Raw genomic sequence first — 11,762 nt, forward strand, 5'->3', positions numbered from 1 at the left:
TGGACGGGTGGATGGATGGATGGATGGATGGATGGATGGATGGATGAATGGGTGATGGATGGGAGGGTGGATGGACGAGTGGATGGATAGATGGGTTGTGGATGGATGGATGGATGGGTGGGTGATGGATGGGTAGGTGGATGGACGAGTGGATGGATAGATGGGTTGTGGATGGATGGATGGATGGATGGGTGGGTGATGGATGGGTGGGTGGATGGACGGGGGATGGATGGATGGATGGATGGAAAGGGTGGGTGATGGATGGGTGGGTGGATGGACGAGTGGATGGATGGATGGATGGATGGATGGGTGGGTGGGTGGGTGGATGGACGGGTGGATGGATTGATGGATGGATGGATGGGTGGGTGGATGGACGGGTGGGTGATGGATGGGTGGGTGGATGGGTGGGTGATGGATGGGTGGGTGGATGGACGAGTGGATTGATGGATGGGAGGGTGGATGGACGAGTGGATGGATAGATGGGTTGTGGATGGATGGATGGATGGGTGGGTGATGGATGGGTGGGTGGATGGATGGACGGGGGATGGATGGATGGATGGATGGATGGATGGATGGATGGATGGATGGATGGAAAGGGTGGGTGATGGATGGGTGGGTGGATGGACGAGTGGATGGATGGATGGATGGATGGATGGGTGGGTGATGGATGGGTGGATGGATGGACGAGTGGATTGATGGATGGGTGGGTGGATGGACGAGTGGATGGATGGATGGATGGATGGGTGGATGGGTGGGTGGATGGACGGGTGGGTGATGGATGGGTGGGTGGATGGGTGGGTGGATGGACGGGTGGGTGATGGATGGGTGGGTGGATGGGTGGGTGATGGATGGGTGGATGGATGGACGAGTGGATTGATGGATGGGTGGGTGGATGGACGAGTGGATGGATGGATGGATGGATGGATGGGTGGATGGATGAATGGGTGGGTGGATGGACATGTGGATGGATTGATGGATGGATGGACATGTGGATGTACGGGTGGATGGATTAATTTACTCATCTATATGTTGTTTCTTCTGGGGACCACAAAAGTCGATGTTTTGAGAAATGTTCATGCTGCTCTTTTCTATAAAACAACTGCATATTTGTAATTATATTTACACACTACCATTCAAAACTTTAAGTCTCTTCTGCTCAACAAGGTGGCATTTATTTACTCACAAATGCAGTAAAAACTGTGAAATATTATTACATTTTAAAATAACTTGCTATTATAAAGTGTAATTTATTTGTGTGATCAAAGCTGAATTTTCAGCATCATTACTCCAGTCTTCAGTGTCACATGATCCTTCACAAATCATTCTCATATGAGGATGGATGCATCACAGAACAACATTATATTTTAAAGTATATTCAAACTTTTGACCGGTACTGTATATATATATATAAGCATGGCTACATTTATGGTGATATTTTGTCAATGCCTTTGTTGATTGTGTAAAAGAGCAGCTTTGACATTCAGAATTTAATAACAGAACATCATTTTCATTTTTGCGTAATCTTGTAATGATGGATTGATGAGAATACATCATTGGATGAATAGGTGGAGGCAGAGAGGGAAGGGTTTTTATGATGATTTTGGCTGATTGATTTAGACTGATTTATAAAAGAGAAAGAAATGCAAAGAGAGAGAGAGAGAGAGAGAGAGAGAGAGAGAGAGAGAGAGAGAGAGAGAGAGAGAGAGAGAGAGAGAGAGAGAGAGAGAGAGAGAGAGAGAGAGAGAGAGAGAGAGAGAGAGAGAGAGAGAGAGAGAGAGAGAGCGAGTGCTTCAGGGACTCGTCCTCTGCAGGGAGTTCTTACAGAAGCACAGCCTCACATGAAAGCCCCGGCCTCAGAGGAAGAGGAGATAAAAACCCAGAGCTGCTCATCCTCTCCTCCCGAATGTTTATGTCTGTTATTCTCATTAAAGAGGCGTGAGTCATCATCGGGAGGCGGTCATTATAATCTGCCATAACAGCGCATGGCCGCTGGTAATTTCACTTAAATGGCAGTTCAACTGTGAGCCGTTTTATAGTTGTTCAGAGTTCAGCGCCTCTGTTTTAAAAACACAATCCTGGAGGAGCCAGACGAGCAGTCTGTTAAACCGCGGAGAAATTAGGATGTGCGAGACTTGCTATACAATTTCCATTGACCTGCACATTTAGGCGATCTGGAATTTCATGTGCACTATATAGGGGATATTGAACGATCAGACAGTGGACTATATAGGGGATATTGAACGATCAGACAGTGGACTATATAGGGGATAGGGAACGATCAGACAGTGCACTATATAGGGGATAGGGAACGATCAGACAGTGCACTATATAGGGGATAGGGAACGATCAGACAGTGCACTATATAGGGGATAGGGAACGATCAGACAGTGCACTATATAGGGGATAGGGAACGATCAGAGAGTGCACTATATAGGGGATAGGGAACGGTCAGACAGTGCACTATATAGGGGATAGGGAACGGTCAGACAGTGCACTATATAGGGGATAGGGAACGATCAGACAGTGCACTATATAGGGGATAGGGAACGATCAGACAGTGGACTATATAGGGGATAGGGAACGATCAGACAGTGGACTATATAGGGGATAGGGAACGATCAGACAGTGCACTATATAGGGGATAGGGAACGATCAGACAGTGCACTATGTAGGGGATAGGGAACGATCAGACAGTGCACTATATAGGGGATAGGGAACGATCAGACAGTGCACTATATAGGGGATAGGGAACGATCAGACAGTGCACTATATAGGGGATAGGGAACGATCAGACAGTGCACTATATAGGGGATAGGGAACGATCAGACAGTGCACTATATAGGGGATAGGGAACGATCAGACAGTGCACTATATAGGGGATAGGGAACGATCAGACAGTGCACTATATAGGGGATAGGGAACGATCAGACAGTGCACTATATAGGGGATAGGGAACGATCAGACGGTGGACTATATAGGGGATAGGGAACGATCAGACAGTGCACTATATAGGGGATAGGGAACGATCAGACAGTGCACTATATAGGGGATAGGGAACGATCAGACAGTGCACTATATAGGGGATAGGGAACGATCAGACAGTGCACTATATAGGGGATAGGGAACGGTCAGACGGTGCACTATATAGGGGATAGGGAACGGTCAGACGGTGCACTATATAGGGGATAGGGAACGATCAGACAGTGCACTATATAGGGGATAGGGAACGATCAGACAGTGTACTATATAGGGGATAGGGAACTATCAGACAGTGCACTATATAGGGGATAGGGAACCATCAGACAGTGCACTATATAGGGGATAGGGAACTATCAGACAGTGCACTATATAGGGGATAGGGAACGATCAGACAGTGCACTATATAGGGGATAGGGAACGATCAGACAGTGCACTATATAGGGGATAGGGAACGATCAGACAGTGCACTATATAGGGGATAGGGAACGGTCAGACAGTGCACTATATAGGGGATAGGGAACGGTCAGACGGTGCACTATATAGGGGATAGGGAACGATCAGACAGTGCACTATATAGGGGATAGGGAACGATCAGACAGTGCACTATATAGGGGATAGGGAACTATCAGACAGTGCACTATATAGGGGATAGGGAACGATCAGACAGTGCACTATATAGGGGATAGGGAACGATCAGACAGTGCACTATATAGGGGATAGGGAACTATCAGACAGTGCACTATATAGGGGATAGGGAACCATCAGACAGTGCACTATATAGGGGATAGGGAACTATCAGACAGTGCACTATATAGGGGATAGGGAACGATCAGACAGTGCACTATATAGGGGATAGGGAACGATCAGACAGTGCACTATATAGGGGATAGGGAACGATCAGACAGTGCACTATATAGGGGATAGGGAACGATCAGACAGTGCACTATATAGGGGATAGGGAACGATCAGACAGTGCACTATATACGGGATAGGGAACGATCAGACAGTGCACTATATAGGGGATAGGGAACCATCAGACAGTGCACTATATAGGGGATAGGGAACGATCAGACAGTGCACTATATAGGGGATAGGGAACGATCAGACAGTGCACTATATAGGGGATAGGGAACGATCAGACAGTGCACTATATAGGGGATAGGGAACGATCAGACAGTGCACTATATAGGGGATAGGGAACGGTCAGACAGTGCACTATATAGGGGATAGGGAACCATCAGACAGTGCACTATATAGGGGATAGGGAACGATCAGACAGTGCACTATATAGGGGATAGGGAACGATCAGACAGTGCACTATATAGGGGATAGGGAACGATCAGACAGTGCACTATATAGGGGATAGGGAACGATCAGACAGTGCACTATATAGGGGATAGGGAACGGTCAGACAGTGCACTATATAGGGGATAGGGAACGGTCAGACAGTGCACTATATAGGGGATAGGGAACGAGTCGGTCCAGAGACATAGCATCCTGTGTGTTTCAAGGCACTTCAGTGGGATTTTAACTTGCATTTTTTTAGAAACTTAATTGATTCATCAACGGCTCTGACGGATTCATTATTAACTGAGTGATTCTATTTGAATGACTCTTTTAAAGAACAGGCTTGAAAAAGTCATTTGCTTATGAATTAGACTACGCTGGTTGCTCTGTATGCTTTTGATTTATTACAAAGGGCCAGTTCATAAAGACTCATTTGTTTATGAATTGTGATTCATCTTAAAATTTGGAGAATCAATATCAAGAGATTAGAAAATCCATATTTTTAGCATGCCCTACAAAACAGATTCAATCATATTTCTATCACACACAGTCAGGCATATAAATGTCCCCACGCTGTACAAGACATGCTTAATAGATCAAAGAGAACTGATTAACATTAAATGACATGCAATATAAAATAGATCTTCTGCTTTGTACAGCTCTGGTTAAAAGTTTATTATGATTAGCCGCGGTTTCCTGACTCGACCGCTATCTTTGGATGACTTTCAAAGTCTGCAGACACTTCCAAGTAGCCTCTGTTTTCCTTTCGGTCACAGAAGCGCTGCCTCTGTCCTGTCTGTAATTACAGCCATCACAGGCTCACTGCCAAATGTCATACTTGATAAAACCAGACATCTCTTCTTCCACAGTTTAGATGATCCATTTCCTGACAGCTTCTGATCACCCGTGCATGCATGGAAATATTCCTATATGCACATATCTGCAAATATCCTAGAAAATTTCACATACAGTATTACATATGATCCACACATAAATATCTTGCATATCATGATTGAGATAAAGCGCTTTTTCAACATCTCATTACTCAGGACCTATTCACCTTGAGACCCATTGCTCAGAGCTGGCCATTATTTCATGAAAAAACAATGCAGATGCACACCAGCACTGTCAATAAGCCTTGCGTGTCCGTACTGGTCAGCGATGGGATCTCTCTGTTGGGCATTAGAACAAATTGTGTTACAGTTCCCTGAGTAGAGAAAAGCATGAGCTCATGCACTCGTATGTGCACAGACAGAAAAGTAATTTAGATAATAATGTTCCTAATTAGGTTTTGTTATGTGTAGCAAAATGAATGAAATGAAATTAATGCAAAAACTGACACTTCAAATCAACATTTCAAAAACAAATGCCTAAATATATGGCCAAATCCACAACTAAAAAAAATAATTATGTATGTCTAAAAACAACTAGAGAATTTATAAGCCTTTTTTATATAGAGCTACACTGATCAGGCATAACATTATGACCTAATATTGTGTTGGTCCCCGTTTTGCTGCCAAAACAGCCCTGACCCGTCGAGGCATGGACTCCTCTAGACCCCTGAAGGTGTGCTGTGGTATCTGGCACCAAAATGTTAGCAGCAGATCCTTTAAGTCCTGTAAGTTGCGAGGCGGGGAACTCCATGGATCGGACTTGTTTGTTCAGCACATCCCACAGATGCTCGATTGGATTGAGATCTGGGGAATTTGGAGGCCAAGTCAACGCCTAAAACTCGTTGTTGTGCTCCTCAAACCATTCCTAAACCATTTGTGCTTTGTGGCAGCGCATTATCTGCTGAAAGAGCCACAGTCGACCCAGTCTCTGACCCAGTCGTCTAGCCGTCACAATCTGGCCCTTGTCAAACTCGCTCAAATCCTTACGCTTGCCCATTTTTCCTGCTTCTAACACATCAACTCTGAGGACAAAATGTTCACTTGCTGCCTAATATATCCCACCCACTAACAGAGATCATCAGTGTTATTCACTTCCCCTGTCAGTGGTCATAATGTTATGCCTTATTGGTGTATATGGAATCTAGTGGTTACACCAAGTTTTGTTTTTTTTACTCCCACCAGATGACACGAATCTGCCTTCAAACATTGGATTTGAAAGGCATTGTCTCTATTTTAACATGAAATACTGCTTTAATTGAAAAGTAATTCAAATTATTAGAAAACATTTACTTTTGTATTATTTTCAATGGGAAATTTTTTTATCATAATTATTGCATAAATATGAATTAATACCATGAAATTCTCTCAAAATACAAAAGAAAAAAGATTTTTGCTTTTACTGAAAAAAAAAAAAAACATTTCAAAGTGACTCCCAAATGAAAAATGACTCCCCCATCCAAAAATTAACACCAGACAAAACTTTCATTTTGGGATGATTTTTTCCCGTTTAAACAAAGATTCCATCACAGTGTAACTTTTCTCTTAACCCTGCTGTAAGTGGATGAAGCAGACCTTTGAGGAGGCGGATAAGAATGGAGACGGTCTTCTGAACATTGAGGAGATCTACCAGCTTTTACACAAGATGAACGTCAACTTGCCTCGCAGGAAAGTCAAGCAAATGTTCCAGGTATGTGGGAAAGATCGGAAAAGTGGGAGCCTAAAAGAAATAGTCCACCCAAGGACGAAATTTCTCAGTTTCTCTCTTAAGATGAATGCAAATGAAGATTTTTAGTAAAATAACCCACCTCAGTGAGTCCATATAAACACACTGTGAAGATCAATAGAGAATCGAGCATTATGTTTCTTCCAGAATCTCACATGCAAGCCACGTACTACAGCCGGCTGAAAGTAATGGTATATAGTTTAAAATATTTGTATTTTTATTACACACACCCAGGGCTTGACATTAACACCCACCAAATGTGTGTGTATTTCAGCAGTGGCGTGTAACACAGTCACTGGCCACTTTGATAATTTTATTTATGATACAAACATTTTTCAGTTGTTGTCTTTTAAAAACGCATCTGAAATAAACTAAGTGCAATGTAGTGATACATATCGATACTGAAATATCTAAAACACTTCCAATACTCATTTACGGCACAATACAATACCATCTGCACTTACAGGGCTTGAATTTCGGGGTGGGGTTGCGCATAACTTTACTCATTCCCACATTTTGTGCTCACACCTAAAGTTCATAGTGTAACGCCACCTCTCAGTGCTAAATTGAGTTCGTTTTTGCTGCTTATTGCGCTTAACCAGTCAAACACACACAAAATAATGTCAAAATGCCACGAGTATTCACGTAAATCTGTCTTAAGTGAACGCAAACAGTTAAGAAAGAAAACGCATGTTACTGTGCGTTCACACCAGACGCGTCTTTCGCAAATAAATCACGCTATTCGCATGTAGTTGTACGCTTGAACATTTTGAGTTTACTCGCTTCATTCGGGTGTGACTTTCACTTCACAACAGACGCAAATTCGCGTCATGGGAGGGGCTTCTGCCAGCCGGCTCGTCTCGTAGTGAAATGGCTGACATGGATTGTTTTAAAATACGGCGAATAAGCTCAAATTGAGTAAAGAGCGTTTTTTACAACTTACCAGACTGTCCGACCTCTTCACTCACTTTCTTCCAAGCAAGATCCTGTTTTATTCCTGTATGTACAGCTCCGGGTAAACACATGATTTTGTCCTCATTGTTGTCACTATTAGAGCAAGCTCCTGATTGATTAACGTGGCTCGAATATCCGCCAAAGTTTAGATTTTTCAACTCGCGAATGCATCAAATACGCAATTCGCTCAATTCGCGCCGTGTCATTCGCGCCGCCTCATTCGCACGAATCGCACCACGGAATGTGTTCGCGTCTTTGCATTGACTTAACATGTAAATCACTCGTGCAAATCGCGTCATTCACGTCCGGTGTGAACTAAGCGGCAACCACCCGCAGTTTCTCTTGAAGCCAATACAGAAGTGACTTAAACTGCAGTTCATCAACTGGCCACTAGAGACAGACTCCAGAAGGAGCAGAATCTCACTGAGCTCATGTTAAAATGCCCAACTTTACAGCAGAAGAACACATGTTTACAGCCTGGTACAAATTGCGGTTTTGGTCTATACGGCTAATTTTGCCCTTCATGACGACTGTGAGGGGGTGAAATTTTTTATAACTCATTCGTTTACATTATATAAAGCCTTAAAGTTCTGCATAATTAAGGGCGTGGCCACTTTGAGTGACAGGTTGATTGTTGTTGGTCTGCTGTCTGTTAGTCATCACGTCACTTCAGCTCCGCCCACGTCCCGCCTCTTTGCCTATTTTCTGTTATCTGGGAGTTACACGCTGACAAGATGGCGACGGCCAGCTCGACCCTACTTTAAGCTTCAAAGCTGCTCTTCTGAATCCTATGGGTGACGTCACGGACACCATGTCCATATTTTTTTACAGTCTATGGTGTGAACGCACCATAACTGTGTAATGGATCCGTGCGTCAGCTCTTAAAGTGACAGCAGCCTAATAAACCTGCTGCCAAATTATGAGATATTATGAGAAAATATCCATATGGCCGTTTTCCCCCATGGTATTGATGTCAAAATTTTGGCCTGTGAAAATGCTGAGTGGCTAGTAACTTTGGAAAACCACTAGTCACACTAGCCACGTTTACATGCGCACTTTTTTGTCATTCCGATTAAAATCATTCCGATCGAAAGATTCGGTGGACTGTTTACATGAGACGTTATCTAAACCGATCTGGTGTTCACATGTGCTGACTTTCAGTCGGAATCATTTTGTGACATGCGCACACAGTTTGTCTGCCGCCTCAGATTTGTTACGTATCGTGGATCAATAGTTCTGTGTCGGTAATTTTTATATTTATTTATTTTTCTGTGGGCGAACATGCCGTAGTTTAACCTAATTTATGTCCTATACAATGGCTATTTCAACAGCTGTGAATGATGAATGCGGAATCAAAATGAATTCAATTAATTTATTTTGAAAAACACAAAATTAACAATAAAATGCACTCAAATTATTAATAAAAACATAGGATATACGGTGAAACATGAATGAAGCATTCAAGACGTGCTCAGCATCAGTACTAGTAGTACTAAACATATATATTTCAGATGATTAAGGAAAGATACCATAATCACAAAGGTATAAATATTAACAAAAGTAATTAAAGTAGACTGTGGGTAATGCTACTTAACCAATTTGAAGCAGTTGTTGAAATTTTTTTTATAGCTAACTTAACTAACGAGAAACAGAGAGCAGCTTGAATGTTCCCCGTTGAAATGGCAACTCTCAACGGCCACCAGGATTTATACAGTTTTATAAAAGCTATTTATTATTTGTCGTAAAGTGTAAGAATCACCTCAGAAAAATGAATTCTTCTGTCAGGCGCAGTTGAAGCCTAGGACAAACGCTGTCAAGATGAGATGCTGTAGCCAGGCTATGTCTGTGTCATTATTCCAACATCATGTTCATAACATGTTACGAAATAAAAAATGTAATACCTCAGAAAAATGAACTTTCCTCTCTTGTCAACATTAGCCTGGTGTGAGCGCGCGCTCTTCAGTTGAGGAGGCGCGCGCTGTATATCACGTCACAGAAAGACCTGCACTCAAAGTAATCGGATCAGGTCGTTTACATAGTGGAATTTTTCGTTTGATCGGTTCATGAAAAGGTTGATCCCATCCCTCTCAAACCCATTACAATTTCATTCGGTTTGGCCATTTTTATTCCGATTGAGGTGTTTATATGGAGTATTTTTATTCGGATTGGACTTTTAAACCGATTACAGTGCTCCATGTTAACGCACCTAGTGACTGGAGTGCAAAAAAGTGAACGTCAAGCCCTACACACACCTATTATTTTGCTTCAGAAGACAATGATTCATGCTCTGGTATATTGTATAGTAACTTTTGTGAACTTATTCACTTGTATTATATGGACTGAAAAAATCTTCATTTGCATTCGTCTGAAAAAAGAAAAGCATAAGGGGGAGTAAATGATGAGTTCAAAAAGGTCAATTATCTCACAGGCATGATAGTAAGACTCAGTTTTACTGGATATATTTCAATGTAATCTTCCTTTTATGCATAATGATTGTTGTAGTAGTAATAATATTCATTCACTCATTCTCTGCGTGTGATCACAGGAAGCAGACACCGATGACCAGCAGGGCACGCTGACGTTTGAGGAGTTCACGGTCTTCTATAAGATGATGTCTTTACGGCGAGACCTCTTCCTGCTGCTCATGTGCTTCAGTGAGAAGAAGGATCACCTGACCGCTGAGGAACTCGGCAACTTTCTGCGTGTGGAGCAAAAGGTCAGTGTAATATCTCTCCCTGATCTTCAACACATGATGGGCCCTATTTTAACGATCTGAAACGCAAGTGTCAAAGCGCGAAGCGCAAGTAACTTTGTGGGCGGGTCTCGGCGCTGTTGCTATTTTCCCGGCGGGATAAATGGCTCTTGCGCCCGGCGCAAATCTAAAATGGGTTGGTCTGAAGTAGCTTCATTATTCATAGGTGTGGTTTGGGCGTAACGTGAATAAACCAATCCGAGCGTCATCCAACATTCCCTTTAAAAGCAGGTGCGCAAGTTCCATTATGGATTGCTATTATTATGGCGTATTTACCAGGCGCACGCCAGGAGCGGTTCACAGCCGAGGAGACTGATGTGCTTGTAAGAGCAGTGAAAGACAGAGAAGTGAAGTTGTAATGTTGTACATTATGGTAAAGGTGATTTCACAGTCTTTTTTTTTTTCAGTCTTTCAGTTTTTTCAGTTTTTCAGTCGATTTTTTTTCCTGGTTCTTGACGGACAAACCAATTTGTCAGATGTCCTTATATACATATATGTCTTGCCACTATTGGGCAAACAGGTCTTATCCTTAATTATTACAATTAGCCTGAATCATTTGTAAGCTAGATTTATGCCTATTTTTTCACATCTTCGTGGCACACCACAATGATTTCCGTCATCTCATGTGTTAATATTTTTTTAGTGTAACAATTTATGATTTGCAAAAATAACTGTTGCATCTGTGTAGATTACATGAGCAAAGTGTATGCGCGTTGTGCACGCTATACATTATGGTCAAGCATGCGCCCTTAAAATAGCATAATGAACAACGCGCAACGCGCCACTGACTTTAGACTAGGTTTTTTCTGGTCAGTGGCGCAATTGTTTAATGGAACAGCAAAATAGCACCAGGGATTGTTTGCGCCGGAACACGCCTCCTTTTTTGCGCTGAACCGCCCAGATAGCGCAAGTTCATTCACCAGTTTAGCGACGTGCTCCTGTGGAGGGAAAAGCGCGCTTTGCGCGGGTGCAAGATAGGAATGACACATGCGTCGGTGTACAAAGTCAATTGCGCTGGGTGCAAGATAGGGCCCGATATGTTGTCTCATATTTCACTCTCATCCAGAAGTACACCTGTACTCAATACTTTTATGCATTAAAACTCACATTTGATAATCAGAATCACTTTCTTAATGCCCTTAAAATAGCTTGACTGTACACTTGCCTCATTTAG

The 11,762-nt window shown here is 42.7% G+C and overlaps 1 protein-coding gene across 1 annotated transcript in view; it reads left to right on the top strand.

Annotated features, from left to right (window-relative positions):
* Positions 1 to 11,762, top strand: part of plch1 (phospholipase C, eta 1) — a 151,988-nt gene that overhangs the window by 85,236 nt on the left and 54,990 nt on the right. The window contains exons 5-6 of the mRNA XM_079825796.1: positions 6,718 to 6,846; positions 10,382 to 10,552. Of these exons, the coding sequence (XP_079681922.1) occupies positions 6,718 to 6,846; positions 10,382 to 10,552 (300 nt within the window). The remainder of the gene's footprint in view (positions 1 to 6,717; positions 6,847 to 10,381; positions 10,553 to 11,762) is intronic.

Source organism: Gobio gobio (genome assembly GCF_949357685.1).
Source record: "Gobio gobio genome assembly, chromosome: 9".
In the NCBI taxonomy this organism is placed as follows: domain Eukaryota; kingdom Metazoa; phylum Chordata; class Actinopteri; order Cypriniformes; family Gobionidae; genus Gobio; species Gobio gobio.